General features: G+C 42.3%; 1 protein-coding gene across 1 annotated transcript in view; it reads left to right on the top strand.

Annotated features, from left to right (window-relative positions):
- The window catches only part of LOC149286610 (leucine--tRNA ligase, mitochondrial-like), a 54,357-nt gene that overhangs the window by 12,779 nt on the left and 18,894 nt on the right, over positions 1–22,684 (top strand). Inside the window, exons 4-8 of the mRNA XM_089493829.1 lie at positions 380–440; positions 3,896–3,985; positions 11,996–12,139; positions 20,608–20,715; positions 21,487–21,646. Of these exons, the coding sequence (XP_089349955.1) occupies positions 380–440; positions 3,896–3,985; positions 11,996–12,139; positions 20,608–20,715; positions 21,487–21,646 (563 nt within the window). The remainder of the gene's footprint in view (positions 1–379; positions 441–3,895; positions 3,986–11,995; positions 12,140–20,607; positions 20,716–21,486; positions 21,647–22,684) is intronic.

Here is a 22,684-nt window from a genome sequence, read left to right as displayed (position 1 = left end):
TACTAAGCCCCCACACAGTTTAACTTAAATGGTTTATAACAGACGACAAAACATCTGATCATTTTGCACCCACTCTCCTCTTGCACTAGTTTATTTATTTTAATTAAATTTTTGCATGGTATAATTATATAACGCTAGTGATCTGTGCGGTAGCACAGTCATATATATTATTTGCAGTTAATGTCAGTGTAGTGATTTAATTACAGTACTGCCTGCTCATGCAATGACCATTATGTTATCTGTCTTATATGTATATGACTTGAATATTCAATGTTCACACGGTGTCAAGACTTCTGATGTGCAGTCTTTGTTTTATATGTGTTAGCCACGTTGGTTGTTGACAGTTGTATAAAAAAGGTTGTTTTTTTATATTCTGCAGTAATATCAAGCATATGAGGGAGCAACTTGAAAGAATAGGCCTCTGCTTTAACTGGGACAGGGTAGGTGTACAGACTGGACATTTGTGTACTGAAGGACGCGTATATCTGATATATTAAGAGATCAGGCTTTGTATATTTATTATGTTTATTTACTTAAGGGTTATCTATTATACCTTTGTTTTTTCTGTTCCATGATCACTTGCTTATTTATTGCTCTCTGTAGGGGGTAGGAAGAATTCAAACCCTATATTAAAGAAAATGTTAATTTGGATATCACTACTATAAAAATGCACCCCTTCCATCAAATACAGAGTATCTTGGAATATGGTTGAAGGTAAAAAAAATTCTTATGGTATAAGCAGAGCTATATTTACATTCCAGGATGCCCTAGGAACAGACACTTGACCCCAGGGGGTAATGAGCAAAAAGGGATGGTGATAGTTTAGTGAGCAGGTAAAAATATATGGGAATGCTAGCTCCTCACCTCCTACATCCCTAGGCATGTTTCTCTTTGTAGAGAATCATGTTACCCACAGAGCAGACTTACATTTTTACATTTGCTTTAGGGTCTAAAAAATGTATTACATTATCCGTAAATACTTAATGGTACTCGGAACTCAGCAGGAACCTTTTAACTTGTATACATATCAGTTACGAAGGCATTCAACATGAGAATAAATGTCATGCACATCTGAGCTTCATAATAAGTCACACTTGTGCCGCCATATGTATTTCAAAGGATACATGATGAGCTGCCTTTGCTCAGACCTGTAGAAGTGCTAACCAAGTAAATGTAGACATTATGCTTATAACAAATAAACAAACATAAAGTAACATTGATGCAGATGTGCCCAGTGGCACAATACAAATCGGCTGTAATAACAGAGCAAAGGTATGTTGAACATAGATACAACATAGATTAACTAGTGCAGAGGCACAAGCAGGTGATAGGGGCTTTAGTATGAATATAAATTAGACTGATCAATAACTGCAGGATGTGGGGGCAGTTACTTATGCAGGGGCATTAAAATGTTATTTCTTCATTTATTTATTAGTTATTCATGTTCTTGTTTATCGAATAGATTTTGCTTTAAGGTCAAATAGCCTTCAATGCCAAAAATATGTAGCAAAGCAGAAAATCAGATGGGGCAAATACAATCTCACATAACTGTGTAACTCTATATATACACTGATCAGCCATAACATTATTACCACTGGCAGGTAAAGTGAATAACACTGATAATCTTATCATGGCACCTATCGGTGGGTGGGATATATTAGGCAGCAAGTGAACATTACGGCCTCAAAGTTGATGTGTTAGAAGCACAAAACAATGGGCAAGCATAAGGATCTGAGTGACTTTGACAAGGACCAAATTGTGATGGGTAGATGACTTGGTCAGATCATCTCCAAAACTGCTATTCTTGTGGCCATCAAAAGTGGTCCAAGGAAGGAAAAACAGTGAACCAGCAACAAGGTCATAGGCGGGCAAAGCTTATTAATGTACTTTGGGGGGAGCGAAGGCTGGCCCGTGTGAGCAAAGCCAACAGATGAGCTACTGTAGCTCAAATTGCTGAAAAAGTTAATGCTGGTTTTGATAGAAAGGTGCATCGCAGTTTGTTGTGTATTGGAGTCATTTCCAGTATTCTTTTAGCAATAACATATACACCCCCTGCTTTATTTGTTAATAAACTAACTGATATTGCTGAATTCCTAGTTATTCCATAGGTATCAAAAGAAAGCCCTATCGGCCTATAATTTAAGATACTTGAAAAGGTGACTACTTCTTGCAGTTGAAAAAGTTAATCATTATGTGCCTTTCTTTTATGTTTCTGAACAATTTTAGATTAAATGTTACTTGAGTTTTAATTTGGAAACACATATCCAATAGATCTAAGTTAAACATAAATAAAAGTTATAACCTATTTATTCAGCAGCTGTTTTGTGTATGTCTCAATACATTTTGTCAGACCATCTGAGCCAGCTTTTCACTGTATCTCTTCTGTTGGCTTATACTTGATACAAGGAGTGTGGTCACAAAGTAGCTTAATTGCCAAAAAATTTTTCCGAATATTAGGGAGGGAGAGAGAGAGTATCAGACTCCTAACCACTCCCTAGTTGGGTGTCTATTTCCAGATTCTGGACCCCTTTAGCCTAGGAAAGTTGTTGAACAGAAACTGAATTACCCCCAATGGGCTGCTGTCCATTTATCTATGGAGTAGAAAATGCTGCAGCCTCTCCAAAGGGATAAATATCAACTGAAACTGCAGGCAGATCAGAGACATATTATTTTGCAGAGTGCTACAAGAGATCAACAAACCTAAAATCAGATACAGGGTAATAAGCTTGCTTCTTATATTGTCGTCACAGTACATAAACAAGGACAATGGAGGAAGAAACAGGGGTTAACGGCAGATAGTATGGTTATGGTTTGTACCTTGGTAGATAGAGGAGAGTGGGAGAAAATTGAGTCCTGGGATGGTATAGACTCTGATAAAGAGTTTGAGGTAGAATTGTAGGAGGTAGCCACCTGCCCTGTCATCACATTTAGACAAAGATTGGATATCTCTATGAGGGTGGGGGGAGCGGTAGTGGTAGGTGTCCTTGATTCTCCTGCAGAAACAGGAAGTCAATTCACAGATGAGATATGTTATATATTATGTATGGAAAACTTACAGAACTGGAAAAGCCTAGACAGTCTAAGACTTTTACTGTTTGACAGTAACCAGGGAGGGAACCAGGATGGTTCACAATTCAAGTTAACAAATATTAACACGTAAACAAATATTTCTGGATCTCTTAGCTAGTGGTGTTCCTACAATGGAGATAGATGTGGAACCTAAAGCATTATTGAAATGTTGACATGAAATTAGAAAAAAAAAAGATTGCAGAGCCCCCACACCCATGAAAATGACTAGTGGTGTAGGTGGGGAACCTCCCTTATTATCCATCCACCCACAATACAAGACACACCCCCTGCAGAACTTGACATTCCTTTTTCCTTCCAATATGCAAATACATATGATGGTTTAGCTGAACACCGAGGGCATGGTGGTCTTCTGAAGCGGAGGCAGGTTCCCATCTCCATCACTACAAGTCATCCACGTTGTAGTTATGAAACCAGGGGACCGATGCCTACGTCTAAATATACTGTTATATTGGGTACAATAGAGACTAGGCCACAGCAAGGGACCACTTTCTTAGATACTGGGGAAGAGGGAAACGCATGTAATATGAACATATTGAATATACAAAGGAATGAGAATGGTAGAAGAGTTGGGAGGGCCACATAGACCTATGTGTTTTTGTGCCATACTGAATTAGAATAGGGGGAAAATCGATGCTTGAGATACAAGCCAAAGACATAACAGATAGTAATTTTTGGAATATATATATCATTGAAGTGACGGGCTGTTCATACAAAGTCTGGGTGTCAAGTCAATAGAAACTCAAAGACTAATGTATTGGACTGGCGTTAATAATACTTGTTTTTTAATATTATTTTTTTAATCCAGGAAATCACAACGTGTTCTGAAGATTATTATAAATGGACTCAGTACCTCTTTGTTAAGATGTATGAAGCAGGACTTGCCTATCAGAAAGAGGTAAATTGTGTTCTCCCTATAGGCTTTCCCCTTTAGACATGTAATTACCGTATTGGGTCCTAACTTAACACTTTTATTATTGGTACACTTGTATAACTCTCTTATTCCACAGAGGTGTGCAGTGGGTAAACAGGACATTAAAGTAGTGCATTACATAACAGTATTGACTAATTAGCATCAATCTCTCTGCCCTACCAGCTGAAGTCTTGTGAGATTTAGAAGAATGAAGGCTCCCTCTTTAGCAAAAAGACCTCTGCGTATTAGTGAAAGTGGTAGCATGCCACCAGTTATGTGTTATGTTGTGACATGGAGAAAAGAATAAAGGGGACATAAAATGACATTTTGGACAATGTTATGCTTCCAACTTCGTGGGAACAGTTTGGGGAAGGCTCTTTTCTATTCCAGCATAACTGTGCTCTACTGCAAGGTCCATTAAGATAAGATGAGTTTGGTGTGGAAAGAACTTGACTGGCCCTCCCAGAGCCCTGACCTCAACCTCATCGAATGCCTTTGGGGTGAACTGGAATAGAGATTGTGAGCCATGCCTTCTCTTCCAACATACACTCCATAAAGGTTTTGATGTCAAATAGTTTAGCAAAGTTAGTGTCAAACACATCTACACAGCAAATAGCTGTGTGGTGGGGAACGGGACAAGGGGGACACCACAAACCTTGAAAAGTATCTCTTGGCATTAAAGTACATATGATGGCTGGAGTGTCCCTTTAACCCCTTCAGGTCCGGGACGCACCTGGTACTTCCTGGTTACCGGTCACCGGTAGACCGGGACGTACCAGGTACGTCTCCTCCAAAAACCGCCCCCACATCGCCACAATCGTGGTGATCGTGGGGGCGCTGCTGCTGCTGTCTGCCCAGGAGTCTGGAGTCTGGGCAGACAGCACAGCCTCTCTAAACCCGCCCCCAAGCCCACGATCACTCCCACGGCAGCTTCAGGGAAGGGGGTGGTGTGTTGAATGGGTCCCCACACCCCCCTGCTGCCTGATCGCTCCATGAGAGCGTCAGTGCAGTGTTAACCCCTTCAATGCCGCAATCGCGGCATTGAAGGGGTTAATTCCCGTTTTGTAGGGGGCTCTGCTGCTGGTGGTCTGCCTGGAAGCCCAGGCAGACCAGCAACAGCAAAAACGAGCCCCCAGAAGTCCTTTGATCAGTCCTGTAGGACTGATCAAAGAGACTCCTCCCCTACAATCTCCAGTCTATGGGAGATTGTGTCCCAGCTGCCAGAGGCAGCTTCAGGGACAGGGAGACAGAGTTCTTTGGTCTCCACATGAGTGTGGAGACCAGCCCCCCCACCCTCTCCCTTGCTAAGTTAACCCCTACCCCCCTCTTCCTCAATTAACCCCTTCAATGCTGCGATTGTGTATGACCCCCATCGCAGCATTGCAGGGGTTAATATTAGTCCCCACAAGCTTGTGGGGACTAAATATCAGTCAATGCTGTGCTTCAATGGAGCATCAGCATTGAAAGAGTTAAAAAAATGTAAAAAAAAATTATTAATAATAATAATAAAAAAATAAAATAAAAAAATAAATACATTTAAAAAAAATGTATAAAATAATAATAATAAAAAAAAAATAACAGCACTGACCTGAAAGTCCAGGGTGCTTCCAGGTGAAATGCTGGGCTGATCAGATCGCTCCTGGCCAATAGGAGTGATCGGATCATTATGGCAGCCCACGGATGACCCTGCTCTACAAGGAGAGAGGGGTCATCTAGGTTAATTATGAAAAAACACAAATTATTAATAAATAAAAAAATCATAATTATTACCTGATGACTTGGTGACATTTTAAGTCGCTGATTATTGATCGGTCTCCCTGATTGATGTCAGCGGCCTAAACCTGTCACTTACAAGTAATCTGATAAAAAAAGAAACATTTAAAAAAAAATGTAAATGCACATGTTCCAGTTTTGCCCTCATAGCTTCCTCAAAAAATGCATTAACCATGACTCATGGGATGTTGGTGAACAAAATGTGGTGTTTTCTTCCACTGTTGCACTTATGGTGTGCAAGAAATTCAGTGCAACATTGAAATGTATGCGTTAAAAACGCAATAAAATAATTTCCCTGTGAAGTTTGGCATAGCTACCTCAAAAAATGCATGAACCATGCATGTGAGGCCTTGTTGGAACCGGGGGATGTTGGTGAACACAATTTGGAGTTTTTTTCTGCAGTTGCACATATTCTATACAAAATATAATATAAAATCTAAAGCAACATTGCAACATATGCAAAAAAAACAAAAAAATATAAAAATACCTCAAAATTTGGCAGCAATTGGCGATAAAATCCCTGTTTGAAAAGTGTCAAAATGACCCTAGATGTACACCTTGACTTATCTACTGTTCATAAACATATAATTTTGGGGGGATAATCAGTATCTGTGACAACTATTGCAGTTATTAGACTACCATGCCAAATTTGAAAAAAATTACATTTCAAAAACGTGATGCATGCCTTGCAATATTTGCCCTATACTGGTCAAAATAGATAAAAATCCTGGCCATGTTGGGTGGTTTCCAAATCAGGACAACTTAATGAATATATTTGGGAGAATTTTTTCCCATTGGTTCAATGTGTGTACAATTTGTATGTATACAAAACTGTAAAAAAATGCGTTTCTTTCATTTTTTCCCCACTTTTTCCAGTTTATTTCAAACAAAACAATGTACTACCCAGCTTAATTTGTGTGGGTGCACCAATTGATAAGAGAGAAATTACAGTTGAAGAAAGACATGGCAAAAACACAAAAACGGCTCCGGTCCTTTAGCGACACCCTAGTTTAAAAATCCCGGTCCTGAAGGGGTTAAATAATACAGCCTATGTAAATATTTACATATGCTTCCCACTGACAATTTAAGTTCAAAACTGAGTTTGTGGCTTTTATTTATTTTTTTATTAGCAGCGTTCAGTGGCGTCGCTACAGGGGGGCAAGGGGGGGCAATTGCCCCCCCAGGTTAATCTTTGCCCCCCCTGTTGCCCCCCTGCTAAATTTGTATCCCGTCTTTCTTTCTTTTCTTTTATTTATTTTTAAACGCGGAGGAGAGAGAGGGTGCGGCCCGAGTAAGATCGGCAGCCAAAACCGATCTTACGCGGGCCGCACCTCGAGCCCCTCCCACAGGTAATGTGGGAGGGTCTTCTGTACTGCAAAGAGGAAGCGGAACCTAGCAGAGTTCACGTGACATCACATGACTCTGCTCCAGTCCCGCTTCCTCTGTGCTTTACCAGAGAACGCAGAGGGAGGCCGCGCCCTCTGCTGAAGTCTGTGAGCGGCATCAAGGAGCTGCAGTGCAGGTAAGGGGGTGGGGAGGGAGTTTGAATGAGAATGTATGATTGAGGGAATGAATCTGTGAATGAAGTGTGTGATAGCATGGATGTGTAAGTGCTGGAACCTAGGCATGATGGGACTTTGATTGCTGTTAGCAATCAAACTCCTATCATGCCAAGTCAGCCAGTACATGCTGAAACCTAGCTAGCTGCCCCCCTTGTCTATGGATGCTGCCAGCAGTATGGGGTCTGCACATCACTTACAGCCATCCTGTACCAGCATGTACTGGCTGACTTGGCATGATAGGAGTGTGATTGCTAACAGCAATCACAGTCCCATCATGCCCAGGTTTCAGCATTTACTGGTTGGATGTGTAAGTGCTGGAACCTAGGCATGATGGGACTTTGATTGCTGTTAGCAATCACACTCCTATCATGCCAAGTCAGCCAGTACATGCTAAAACCTAGCTAGCTGCCCCCCTTGTGTATTGATGCTGCCAGCAGTATGGGGTCTGCACATCACTTACAGCCACCCTGTACCAGCATGTACTGGCTGACCTGGCATGATAGGAGTGTGATTGCTAACAGCAATCACAGTCCCATCATGCCTAGGTACCAGCATTTACTGGTTGCCTGGGTATGATAGGAGTGTGATTGCTGTGTGGGCAGTGTGGACGGCAGGGCCGGCTTTGGGGTGCGCAACCTGTGATCTATGCATGTAATTTAGGGGGTTTTAAATATACCTTTTAATGACGTGTTTTTATGTGAATTCCAATTGATCTTTACCTGCAAAGCTGGGTTTTTGCGTTATTCTGTAGATCCATATCTATATATTTCCATACATTATTTATGTATAGCTGCAAATACAGTGTTTGTATGTCTTATTCAGTTGATTAATACCTGCAATGCTGTTTCCATGTATTTATTTGATCTATACCAGCAATGCTACGTTTCATATACTACTGTATACCTGCAAATACAGGATTTGTATGTCTGATTCTGTTTATTTGATATATATCTTCAGTGCTGAGATCACAGGTGAATTTCAGTTGATCTATCCATGCAAAGCTTGGTTTGTGTGTTAATGTGTTGATCTATACCTGCTATCGGCAACTGGGGCTAATATTAATATATATGGGCAGCAGGGGCAAAAACACTAAGGGGGGTATAAACGACAATGCAGTGTGAAAAATCCATCCTGATTCAGACGTCTGTGACGTGGATTGTGTCCTGCTGTTTGTGTGTTTTTGGTTATCAGTGTAGCAGAGCCTGTCCTCGGGTGTGTGTGTATAGGTGTTGGTGTGGCAGAGCCTGTCCTGGTGTGTGTTTAGTTGTCAGTGTGGCAGAGCCTGTCCTAGGGTGTGTGTTTGGGTGTTAGAGCCTGTCTGTGTGTGTGGATGTGGGTGTGGAAGAGCCTGCCCTGATGTGTGTGTTCAGTTGTCAGTGTGGCAGAGCCTGTCCTGGTGTGTGTGTGTGTTTGGATGTGGCAAAGCCTGTCCTGATGTGTGTGGGTGTCTGTGTGGCAGAGCCTGTCCTGGTGTGTGTGTGTGTGTTTGGATGTGGGTGTGGCAGAGCCTGTCCTGATGTGTGTGGGTGTCTGTGTGGCAGAGCCTGTCCTGGTGTGTGTGTGTATGTTTGGTTGTCGGTGTCGCAGAGCCTGTCCTGGTATGTGTGTGTCTGAGTGTTGGTGTGACAGAGCCTGTGTTGGTGTGTGTGTCTGAGTGTTGGTGTGACAGAGCCTGTGTTGGTGTGTGTGTCTGGGTGTCAGTGTGTCAGAGCCTGTCCTGGTGTGTGTGTGTTTGGATGTGGGTGTGGCAGAGCCTGTCCTGATGTGTGTGTGTGTGTGTGTGTTTTTGGTTGTCGGTGTGGCAGAGCCTGTCCTGGTGTGTGTGTCTGGGTGTTGGTGTGACAGAGCCTGTCCTGGTGTGTGTGTCTGGGTGTTGGTGTGACAGAGCCTGTGTTGGTGTATGTGTTTGGTCATCTGTTCCTGGCACTTAACTTACAGTAGGAATTATTTAATTTATATTTATCCAGAGATAAAATGCCCTCCTGAAGTTGTAGTGACTTCAGGGGACAAAACGTTCAAGGCCCTGAAATCATTTATTGGAAAAGTTATTTATTGTGTTATAATATTTATTTCAAGGATTAGTTGCACTCAATTGTGGCTTCAGGCTTCCCATGTTGAATGATCAAGTATTATTTTAGCCCAATAACAAAAGTATAATTCCATAGCACATTATTTTTGGAAATTATGAATGCCCCCCCAGTTTGAATGTGATATCTTGTGTGCCCCCCCTATATATTGTTTCTAGAGTCGCCACTGGCAGCGTTGCATTTTGTGCTGGGAGAAATAAGTTGACACATAAGTAGAAAAACTGATATCTCGTTATAGCTTAGCTTGAAAGCAGTTGGCATACTAAAGTTGAATAAAGTTCATTTATATTCATTGAATTCGGTCTTTTGTTCATGCAATCTAGGTAAATTCACGGCTTGAATTATGAAAGGCAGTATTCCAACAAGTTATTTGTGTTAGACTTGCTGGGAATCTGCTTAACTGGCTTGCCGCTTCGTCTGTATTGTAGGGCAAATCTGTTTCGCCATAGCTAGAAAACCATATAGATTTTTATTATTCAGTGCCAACTTTTTGATTTTGATTACACAAATGTTCTATTTTGCTGCCAACAAAATTAGAATCTGCCTGACACCGGTTACAAAAGATTGTTTCTTCTTGTCTTTTGCCTATGCACCACATTATTATTATTATTATTATTATTGTTTTATATAGCCCAAATTCCGTAGTGCTGTACAATGGGTGGACAGGACATAACAAGTAGTATGTAACATAACAAATTGACTAACAGACAACGGGTGAGGAGGGCTAATGCAAATAGAGTTCTATTGTGATATAGTCATTTCACATAACATAATGCACAAAACCACAATCTACAATACAAGTTATTTACCTACAATTATTTTTCCTTCAAGATTCAGGTCACTTTAATGAAAACTTTTTTTTTTCTGGATTAGATTGTTTTATTTTTGAAAGAGTGTTAGGAATTAAAGCCTGCGGTAATAACCATTTGTGCACTAGGATAGTTGAGTATAATTATTGGAAAAGTAAATTGCAGTTGTTAGCGCTTAATCCATTCAGTGGCTTCGCACGTGGAAATGGCTTTGCTTTACAGGCGCGGCTGACCTTACAAAAAGTATCTCATGCCTGATAAGCTTGATGGCTAGAGGTAATGTGTGGTGAGTTATGATTAAACACCCTTCAGGCATGAAATAGGTCAAGTGTGGGTATTTATTTTAAGAACACCTTCCGAGTAACAGTAAGCTGATGGACCAGAGATGCCTTGTGTTTGTGTTCTAATGGGGATTGAGGAACAAAAATAATGAGGTCATCAGTTCTACTGCACTTACTTTGAAAGGCACAAGACCCAGGGAAATAAATTTACGATACAATGAAAAGAATATGCTTTATAAGAAAAAAAAATTGCAAAGGGTTTACGTTTTCTCTTGTAACATGATTTTTGGGCAAGATGGTGTGCCCACCTGTAGGAACTAACAATATTATGGATTACTATGTCATGTCTCGCCACCCCTGTACTGGAGCAGTTTTTTTTTTTGTTTTTTTTTTACATTTTGTTTAAAATATGTTCTGTGGTTGCCTAGGAACAGTAGGTGTAACTTAAAATTGAACACACTGCATTTTTCCTAAAGGGCCACAGTTAAATATATATATATTTTACTGTATATATATATATGTGTGTGTGTGTAAATATATATATATATATATATATATATATATATATATATATATATATATATATATATATGCTAAGCCAAAGCAAAATAAAATTCAATTTCTTTAGCGTGTTTTAACTCAGATTAGGCTCAATAAAACATTTTGTGAGAAGAAACATTAAAGTGAGTAGATAGATCAAATAGCATAATAGTCTCATCCAAACATCACTGTTTGTTCCTTTAAATTAAATAGTTTTATGTAGGTATAGTTATCTGCTTTCACATATGAGTTCATATATTCTGAAAGACTTGCCATGTCTTTGAGGTTGGTTTAGTCTTTATACATACCATTTAATTGTACCTTAAGGAACCTTTGTTGTGTGTATAGACCAGTAAAATTAAAATTACTTTAAATGTAAGCTCTGTTGGGGGGTGAGCCTTTCCTAATTTATTCATAGATACTGTACTCAGATCAAAAATTCTAAATGACTACTGTACTTATACAGTCACACAGAGGGGGGGGCTTTGTAGGAGTGTGGGGGGGCTCACCCCAGATAGTTTTAAATAGGCGGGGTAGAAGATGAAGTGAGTGGGGGTGAGTGTGACCAGGCACTGCTCCCATACCTAGAGTAAGCAGACCTGAAGACCCGGGGAAGCAGCTCTTTACCTGGAGACTCTGAGTCCAATTCAGAGTGTTCACTGCTGTGGTGATGCTTTTAGATGACCTATAAGGACGATGAATTGTGTAGCTGTAGCAGAACAAGATTTTATGACATTGCTCCATAAGGTAGTCAGAGTTCGCCATTCCATACAATGAGTCAGTAGTGACTACTACCATTTTTTTAAAATTTACAGCCGAGTTACCTTAGACACATCTCTAGAATCTAACAAAACAAAAGTGTTACATTTTAATTGTTTAATGGTATGACATATGTACAGGCTTGATCTATAATTATGTTGGTGTTTTTATTTCTTGGTTGTAGGCTATGGTTAACTGGGATCCAGTAGACCACACAGTGCTTGCGAATGAGCAGGTGGATGAAAATGGATGTTCATGGCGCTCTGGGGCCAAAGTTGAACAAAAATACCTAAAGCAGTGGTTTCTCAAAACAACAGTGTTTGCAAAGGTATGTACTGTACAAAGATTTACATAACCATACTATGGAATCAACAAGCATATTGTTAGAATTTCAGTGTTTATGAATTATAACCAAGCTTTTGAAATCATGTCAACTTGTTCAGCAATAAAGAAACGTCTGATGAAACATATATTGTTTACCATTTTGTTATAACATCTAGTACTTATATAGTGCCTTTGTGGGACTCAACACACTTTAACCCCTTAAGGGCAATGGGCGGTCCCTAAACCCATTGAAAACAATGCATTTTGAGCCCGTACATGTACGGGCTTTGTCATTAAGGGGTTAAGCGCGTTCGGAATTAACCTAATCAGCAACTGAATGATTATTATTTTTGACCTCTGAAGGAGTTGATCCTGAACTTGGAAGGACTTGAGTGCTGAGTTGACCATGCCGAGAATAGGCTTCGCAGTCAGAGCATTTACTCACTGAACTATCTCACAGGCGTTATCTTCTTTATCATAATTATTATAATTATAATAACATGAGTTGCAAAGTGATATATGAACTAGGATTATACTTGCATTGGTTATTACAAAATAGGGTAGGTGCACTTGAAAAGTAGTATGCAGTTATCCATCTTTAGTTTAAATATTGGTAAACGGCAATGTGACAACAGATCCCCAATTACTAACTTGACTACCTGTTGGGGGAAAACCTGATAAAACTATATTAATAGTGATTCTTCATCCAATTTCATTACAAGAGGTGAAGGATTATTCATATTCACATTAGATGAGACTTTCTCCAAGATAAACTATTAAACTGCAGAGTAATTGAGGATCTCTTTGCAGTCTTATATTCAATTTATTGTTATAATTAAATTTAAACACAGATAATTAAATCAGACATATAAAATAATAAAATCTTGATTTGTCCCTGGGGCTTCTGGTGTGTCAGATGATTACTGGGCCTCCATCTAGGCTTTTGATCTGTTAGCTCCAAACTCTTCTTGCAAGAAATCCCAAAACGGTGTTGGGGCAATTGGAAATTATTCTAGTCTTGATGCCCGAATAATTGTAATTTTAATAAAGACAGGAGATGAGTATTTTGCATTACTTCCTTTACTGTCACCAACAGCAGCAAAGAAAGAGTTAATAAACGAAACATAAACAACCAATAGAAACACAGCCTGATGCAGGTATATAAACCCTCAGCAAACCCCCATCTTCCTCTTGATCAGCTGCGAACCAGGAAACCGGAACGAAGAAGAGCCGCAAGCCAACAGCAGCGCAGCACCGAACCAGAACGTGACCCGGAACAGAACACCAGGCGCAGGGACTCTCCAACAGGGAAAACACGTCCCTCAATCAATCAGCCAGACGAAGACCTCCAGGCGCAGAAATCACGCTGAAAGAAGAAGAGAAACGCATAACAGCACACCACATCGAAAATTCCAAAAACGGCCACCCACAACACAACCAAATATCGCCAAGAGCAAACATGAATGCACAAAGGGAAAACAAAACGGCAAAAGGGAGACCGAAACCTAAACACTGATACTCACCCAAGAAGAAACAGAGCCATAAAGGGAGGGCCGAGGAGGGAAAATACTCGCCTCCTGTCTTTATTACAATTATTCGGGCATCAAGACTAGAATAATTTCCAATTTTAAGGCAAGACAGGAGGCTTCCTATTTTGCAGTTTTAACGCTAGACACCAGAGCAACCGCCGCGGAAGACACAGGCCGAAAGTAAAAAGCCCGAAAGGTAGAGGCCCGAGACCAATCTGCCGCACGCAAAATGTCACCCAAAGCCCCCCCAGCACGAAGAGCGCCGGAAGCAGCCGCTCCCCGAACGGAGTGGGCCCCAAAGGAGGGCTCCACCCCCGCCAAGGAGAGAAGCCAGCGAACCCATCTGGCCAACGTGGGAGAAGAAACCGCCCGAAACGGTTTCACATAGGAAATAAGAAGTTGAGAAACCGAAGGTGGACGAACCGGAGCTGTGCGAGCGAGATAAGAGCGGACACACCTGGCCACACACAGCAGGGGGTCATCCAAGAAGTAAGGGTAAGAAACGGAGGAGGATAAGGACTTAGTCCTCCGAAAAACCCGGAAGAAAACACCATCGGGAGAAAAAGAAACGTGGTGGGAGTCAAACGCCCGAACATCAGACACCCTGCGAAACGATAGGAGACAGAGAAGAGTGGTGAGTTTAGCCAACAACTGTCGAAGAGAAAGGGAATCATTATCCAGCCAGTTCCGGAGGAAATCCAGGACCACTGCCACGTCCCATAAGGAGTCATATCGAGGAGCCGGAGGCCGGGAGAGACGAACACCCTGCAAGAGACGGCAAACCAGGGGAGCCCTACCTACTGGCTCACCTGAAAAACCAACATGACCGAAGGAGATGGCGGACCGAAAAACATTGATCGTGCGGTAAGATTTACCCGCCACAAACAATTCAGCCAAAAAATTCAGAACGCAGTCTAGAGAGGCCGAATGGGGATCCACACGCCGTCCCAGGCACCAAGAAGCCCAGCCTCGCCAAGCTGACCCGTAAGACTTTCGGGTACCTGGAGCCCAAGAGTCGCGGAGCAGGGACTGAGCTGCCTCCGATAGACCCGCGCCTGAGCCGGGTCCCCCGAGATCGTCCAAGCCACGAGGAGCAGACGACCCTCCAGAACCAGAGGGTGAGGTTGACCCTCCGGGCCGACCAGGAGAGATGGAAGGGGAGGGGAGAGCCAAGGGGTCGTGGATCGACATCTCCAGAAGAGCTGGGAACCACGGTTGCGAGTGCCAAAGAGGAGTCACCAGGACCAGAGAAGTCCCGGCTCGACGAAGGTGGAGAATGACCCGCGGAATTAGAGCGAAAGGTGGGAACGCGTAAGCGCCTGAAACCGGCCAACGTTGAGTAAACGCATCCGTCGCCTGAGCCTCCGGATCCGGGAGCCAGCTGAAAAAAGCCGCCGTTTGGCGGTTCGTGCGGGACGCGAAGAGGTCCAGGTGCAATGGGCCCCTCAAGAGCTGGAGCCTCTGAAAGACCTGGCGGAGAAGGCGCCAATCGCTCGCGTCCCTCCAGTGTCTGGAGAACCAGTCTGCCAGAAGGTTCTCCGGGCCCGGAAGATACTCCGCCTGCAAGGAGATATTGCGGGCCAGACAGAAGTCGAAGATCTCCTTCGTCACCTCGGTAAGGCGATTGGAGCGCGCGCCCCCTAACCGGTTGATGTACCGGACTGCGGAGACATTGTCCATGCGAAGAAGGGGGCAACAGTCCGACCGATCCCTGGCCAAACTTTTGATTGCAAAAGAGCCCGCGATCAGCTCCAGACAATTGATGTGGAGAGATCGCTCCTCCCGAGACCAGAGACCGCCGGTCACTTCCGAATCGGACGCCGCGCCCCAGCCGAGCAGGCTGGCATCGGACTCGAGAACAAAGTCCGGCTGGGAGCCGAAAATCGCCCGACCGTTCCACGCCTCCATGTGACGAAGCCACCATAGAAGTTCCTGACGAACCTCGAGGGTCAACTGAACCGACTGATCGTAGGACGGGAGCCTGCGAAGGTGACGAGCCTTGAGGGCCCGAAGATTGATCACCGGGCGAAACTCGCCGGATCGCTTGCGAACCAGAAAGATCGAGCTGAGGAAGCCGATGGGCCCCCACGCCCGTTGGATAGCACCCTTGTCGCGCAAGACGCGGAGCTCCCTTTCCACCAGGGCCTGATTGGCCGCGGACCTGCGGCACGGGGGCGGGACGCGGGATTGCACGGGAGGAGAGACAAAATCGTTCTGAAAGCCCTGGACCGTCTGGAGGATCCAGGGGTCTGAGGAAATCCACCCCCAATTGTGGGAAAAAAGGGATATCCTGCCCCCAACCTGAGGAGGGGAAGAATGGTAAACAGAAAGTAGACTTACCGATCCCGGAGCGTCCCCTGGAGTAACCGGAAGCACCTCTGCCTCTTGAACCACCTCGTTGGACGAAAGGCCTTTGCTGGAAAGGGTTCCGGTAGGACGAGTGGCCCTGGTAGAATGAACGGGAGCCTTGAAACGACGAACGGCTGGCGACCCGGCCCCGCGGTCGTCCAGCCCTGCCAGAAAAACGAGGTCCGGCTTGGAAAACTTTGCGCATAGACAACTTGGCTTTGTTCCAAGAAGTCAGGAGAGACACGTGCCGGTTCAACTCCTTCACAAAGGCATCCCCAAAGAGCAGACCGTTCGCGGCCGCGCCCAGATCCGTGGCGCCGAGCTCTGCCAGGCGGGGGTCCATACGAAGCAAGGCTGCTTTACGTCTTTCCGTCGCGATGGCGACATTGGCATTGCCCAAGAGACATACCACTCGAAGTGCCCAGTCTCTAATGGTCTTAGGGTCCAGGGGAGCGGATTGGAGAAAAGCTTTGTCCGCCAACGACAGGATCTGGGTAACCGGACCGACCAGGTCCAACAATTTGTCCTGGGCTGATTTTAAGCCCAGTTCCAGGCCCTTTCTAGGGTCTCTTTTGTTCGCCGCCAGCAAAGCGACCACTTTAGGGTCGAACTCCGGAGTAAGCGCAACTTTATCCGGTATGGTAGGGCGTGGGCATTCGGGCCCTGAGTTTGTTGCGAACCTCCTTGGGAAGGGGTTTACCCAGCCATTTGTGAATATAGAGGGCAATATGTTCGGGCAGAGCCCATTCAGTAGCCCTGGGGTGACGCATGGAGTTGGGGTCGAAAAGGGAGGATCCAGTAGGATCCAGGACCGGTAGATCCGTGGCCGAAGACGCCATATGTTGTGAGATGGAAGCGCCTGAGGTGTGCTGGAGGTCGGTCAGGTGGGGCTCATCCACCAGGTACTCACGGATGTAACGTGAGTCTAGCTCTCTGGACGAACCCAGATTCAGTGAGGCATCCGATTCATTAGAAGAATCAGCTTGCCACTCATCCACAATGGATAACGGCTCCTGCAGCGAACTGTCCTCGCCAGGAAGCCGGCGGCCGGAGGTATGGGGAGCCTCAGAAAGTTTAAGACGCTTGGCGGGGGCTTTGCCTTTACCTGCGGACACGCTGCTGCCCTTCCAGGGGCGTTTAACAGTGGCCTGTTCCTCGTCTGATTTATCAGAGTCAGAATCCGATGGAACCGTGACAGGATTAGAGGGCGCCGGTGTTGGCCCTTGAGGAAAGTTAGCTGCCATTTTTGCCATGAAGGCGTCCATGGAGGTAGAGAATTTAGTCTCCAACCAGGCCATAAAGGCCTATTGCGAAGGGAGATTATCCTGAGACATGGTATAGAAGCAGCAAGACCGACCAACAAACAGGGACTCACCCAGGAAAAACCTGTATGATATACAGGAACTCAGCAGTGATAAGGCAGAAAAAATATATATAAATATGTCCCAGGGACTCAGCCTGGTAATGGAGACAGTGATATAATTCACAGGGGATCAACCTGGAAACAGTGGTAGTACTAGCCAGCACAGGCGCACAGTCAGAAGAGTACCTAAATATATATATCTACCTCCCAGGGGCTCAGCCTGGAGATGGTAGCAATCAATATGAGGTCTCGGATATACTGTAGGAGGGAACGGAGAAAAAACGCTATACGCCGGCAGGCAAGCGGAGATAAACTGAGAAAAAAGCAGGGGAAACCAAAATGGCGACTAAACCAAAATGGCGACTAGACTACGCGGATTAGCAAACGACGCGAGATCCGGACGCCAAACACAAGATGGCCGCCGAGAACAGAGGCAAAGAACAAAAGCCAGAGACAGCCGGCGACCGGGAAGGAACAAAAATGGCGGCGAGATCCCGCAAGACGAGATCTCACCGCGAGAACCAAGATGGCCGACGGAACACTAAGAGAAGGAAAATACCGTCCTCCAGCGTGACACGAGAGAGAAGAACAGCGAAACAGGAGACGGCAGCCGGTAGAGAGAACCGGCGCTGTCACAACAGGTAAGGCAACGAGGAGGAGGAAAACCCCCCCCGAAGGGGGAAGGAGCGTACACCGGGCGGGAGCGCCGGTCCCCTAAGGAAAAGGGATAAGTCTGGGAAGGAAAAACGCCGAGCAGAAAAAAGGCATAAATCGCACAGAGAGGTAACATAAATCGGCACAACTAGATAAAAGAGAAATAAATGCTAGACTGACCTGAACAGCCGTTGGTGAGCAGCAAAGAAAGAGGGAGATGGGGGTTTGCTGAGGGTTTATATACCTGCATCAGGCTGTGTTTCTATTGGTTGTTTATGTTTCGTTTATTAACTCTTTCTTTGCTGCTGTTGGTGACAGTAAAGGAACTAATGCAAAATAGGAAGCCTCCTGTCTTGCCTTAAAATTACTTTTCTCGCAACTTTTACTATTAATATGTTTTCTTATAACTTATTTACATACATCTTTTCAAATAATTGTTGTTTATTTTTATCCAGGGTAATACATGCATCACATTGCAGTATACATTGTCTCTTCTGCATTCTCATCTAACTGATGACAAATGAGTTAACTGTATCATAGCTGATATTGGCAACTTTACATTTAAATTCACCTGCAGCTTTTTTTCTGGATTTTTATTTTGGTTAAGGCTACTACTGAAGTCTATTTAATGACAGTATTTTGAATAATAGCCCCTAAAAATTAGAAAATGTGCGAAAGCAATGTGTAGCATTGTCTATTTAAATCAGTAAAAAAAAATTGCATGTTTTTAGATCTTACAGCAGACATCACTGGTTGCCATGGTGACTGTTCTCCACATGTTGAATTTTGATGCTAATTTCCGTATTTTGAAGATTCTTTGTGATTATCAGCAGTTGTAGGACCCAGATGAATACAGTGAGATCCCCACCCAATGGCAATTAAAATTCCCAGCAATATGTAGGGGTTAACTCCAATATTGCTAGTTCACTGCTTCATTCTGTAACTAATGATCCAAAGCTAAGTTCTTTACATAAATTAGCTAGAAAATACAGCAAAGCGATGCTAATTATTCAGTACTCTTTGTTCTTGCCACTGTTAGAAAAGTTGGTGAACACTATGGTATTTTAAGCAAAATTGCAATCCAGTTTCAGGTAGCCATTCAAAATGTAATATGCCATTTTTGAAATAAATATTACCTTTTTTGTTTATGTAGCTCCAACAATTTATGCAGCACTTCTTACAGTACATATATTCAAAGTCTACGGCAAAGCTAGAATTGACAGATTAAGGCAAACCGATTAGGTAAAGAGGGCCCTGTTTGTAAGTTTACAATCTAATACATTTGGTACAAATAATGACAGTTTGGAATCAGGACTTCCATCTCACAACTTGTCACCCCAAAGCCCCTCTCCCAAAAATCTAAATATGTGCATGTATTGACTATATTTGCTCATCTAATATTAGGGAGCAGAATACAAAGATCAAATTGTATGTTTTAGAATGTCAATGAATAAAATTGTTTAAATAATAATTGGGATGATGCACCTGAGAGCTTCCTTTAGATTTTTGAACTATCCTAAGGTTGTAGACCTTCTCCTCACAAACTTGAAGTACCTCTAAAATGCTCCATCAACTACCATCCTGTATCCTTCACCAGCACGTATCCTGATTTATTACCAAACACAATGCTCTTATGCAATAAATCTTATTTTTCCTTTTTCCTTGCCTTTCCATTTCAGCTCATTAAAGACGCATTTTCTGTTTCTTGGCAATAATTAGTTTTAAAAATAATTGCACATTTGAACCTGACCCAAAGTATTTCCCGAGATCTGTGGAACGGCTTTCCTGGTTATCGCTAATTCTGGTAATCTGTCCTGCACCGTCCTGCACTGTCGCTGCAAATGCTGAACACCATTAAAAGAATTTTCATTCTGAATTGCCGGAAAAGAACAAAAGTGCCAGGTTTCTTTGTTGCAGCCGTCACTCAGTAGCACGTAGATTTAGGTTTTCTGCTTGCGTTCTGGCCGACTCACCTGCAGACTCCATTTTTGAGGGCCTATATCTCTTAAGAGAATGTCTACTGTGATTTCTGTTTAAAAGAAAGTGTGATAAACAATGTGCAAATGGCAGATATGCAGTGTTAAAATTGACAGCTTTTGGATTTTTGAGTATTTGTCCAACTCTCTCAGGGATGATTTAAAATAAGGTTTAGAGAAGTGTTGTGAATGTTGTTAGGAATCAGTGACGAGAGATATTTTTCAACGCATGCCTTGCAGTAGGGTAAACACAGGTGTATGTCTTTGGACTGAACTCCTGTGTACTGAGCAGTCTCTAATGGTTTGGAAAGCTAACACCTATTCACTTTTTCTGAGCTCCTGCATGAATATCACTTTCTAGATTCAAAACAGTGAATCTAGTGGCAATATTTTAATATGAGGCAGAGGTGAACGTTGCATGAGCCTACTTGGGAGATAAACAGAGTACACATGTCTTTTTTTTCTGTGTTTGGATAGGCTAGAGAAATTAGTGAATTATCATGTTCTTTATCTGTTTTACGCCTTGTAAATATGTTCTTTATTTATACATGAATAGATAGTACTGCACACATCTAATGTTCCATTGTGCTATACTTTCTAGGCTATGAGTGATGCATTGGCTGATCTTCCAGAGTGGTATGGTGTGAAAAGCATGCAAGCCAACTGGATTGGGGACTGCAAAGGTTGCTTTTTTGACTACATGTTAAAGGTAAACTATGTTTTGTTATCGCTAGACATCTTTTCTGCCATGTGCCTTTGTGCCCATATGCCCAGCCAAGTTTCAACTGATTGGCGGTAAAGAGATCAGTGTATTTTTGGTGAATGAACAAGTTGTGTCCAACATAGTTTTCTAAATATATGTATGTGTCAGACTTGATCGGGAATAAAATCTTTTAGTTCCTATAGTAATAGTGCATAGTTGGGATCTGATAAAAATTAAATTATACAATGTTATTACATTGCATGTTTTGCCTATAAATCCCAGGCTTTAAATTAGTCAATTACATTTATATAAGTAGTGTCTTAGGGTTTGAGCTGATTTTAACCTTTCTGCGATTGACATACATAAACTTTGTAAAACCTTACATTAGGAGTGCTTGTCAGTGGCTGGCAAGGATTGCAAACTAGTTACTTAACAACCTATGCTAAAAAAACCATGTTAAATAACCAGAGCTGATTCATTTAACCATTAGCCTTATTTCACAGAAGGCATCATTCTGAACAGAAAAGATAAATACTAATGAACAATCTTAGTGTTCCGCTCTCCCCCCAATAAATTAGTTCAAGATGCAGAGTCAATACGATGATTTCAAGAACAAACTTCAGCAAAAGAATATATCCCACAAATTATTAATTCATTCAATCAAAATACACCAAGGAAAATTTCCTCTGAAAGTTCCATCACTTTTGGTACAGCTGTGCAGAACAAGACTGCAGTAAATGGTAACAACAAATATAAAAGCACATTTTTTCTTAAAAGGTGGATGATGTGCATACAGGAGAGAAGATTTCAGCATATGCTTTTAATCCTGAGGCTATTTATGGAGCATCGCATATAGCAATTTTACCAAACCATAGACTTCTTCATGGGAACAGCAGCCTAAAAGAACAGCTGCAAGAAGCATTCACAGCTGGCACAGGTGATAATTTATGCATTTGGTGGTGCTATCATCTAAACTTATTCCACAAGTTTTCTGTATTGGCATATTTAGCGTACCTGTTTGCCGCTTGCTGGCAGGCAGACTCAAAGCAGCTGATAGGAGGGATTTCCTTGCATGTGATTGTCCGAGAAACCAGTCATGCATATAGCCCTTGACAGTGATCTCAGTCTGTCTCAATCTAATCGTGAGGCATAGAGAGGCACAGGACACTGTAGTAATAATACAAAGTATATACCGGTGTGTGTATATATATATATATATATATATATATATATATATATATATATATATATATGTATATATGTATATATATATAATATATATATAATTTTGTTTTGCATTTTTTGCTTCTTGATCACTATATTATAGTGTGATCAGCAGTCTTCATACATGTGCTTCAACTTTATTCTTTATATCCTAGATCCACTTTTAACAATTACATGTAATAAACATGATGTACATGTACAATTTCCAAAATCAGGACATATACCTTAATATACAGATATAATATCTGTATATAATTTTTTTTTCTTCTGCATTCACTATGTATAGTTTTTTTATAGGTAACACTTTCAAAAATAATTCCCATGTATAATTTCAATTTTTTGTTATACGTGCTGTTTATAAATGGCTTCCAAAAACAAAGAAATGGGCAGTTTGACCTGAAATAATAATAAAACAATATGAGTATGGTATTTGTGTGGTTGAACTAAATGAGAGAGGGTAAAACAATAAAACACAAAAGCTTTAGCTGTTTTATCATGAAATGGAGTTTAGACGATTTTAATAAAGATAATAAACCCTTTCTTATAAAAATGACACTCTGTGCCTTCAGATGCTCGCTCTCTTCCCTTGTTTGTCTTTACGTACAACTCTGTATCAGTGAGGGCCAACAAGACGAGATAAGCATCCTCTGACTACTCTTACTCAATCGCTCTCCTTCTCTCTTCCCTTATGCATACATATGCACGTATACACTCGTCCCTTTCTGTTTTCTCTTCCGACAAATTTGATCAA

This window comes from Sceloporus occidentalis, unplaced genomic scaffold (assembly GCF_023333645.1).
Source record: "Sceloporus occidentalis isolate IW3139 unplaced genomic scaffold, rSceOcc1.0.p SCAF_67, whole genome shotgun sequence".
NCBI lineage: Eukaryota > Metazoa > Chordata > Lepidosauria > Squamata > Phrynosomatidae > Sceloporus > Sceloporus occidentalis.
Note: the sequence above shows the minus strand (reverse complement) of the source record. Positions and strands in the feature narration are given on the sequence as shown.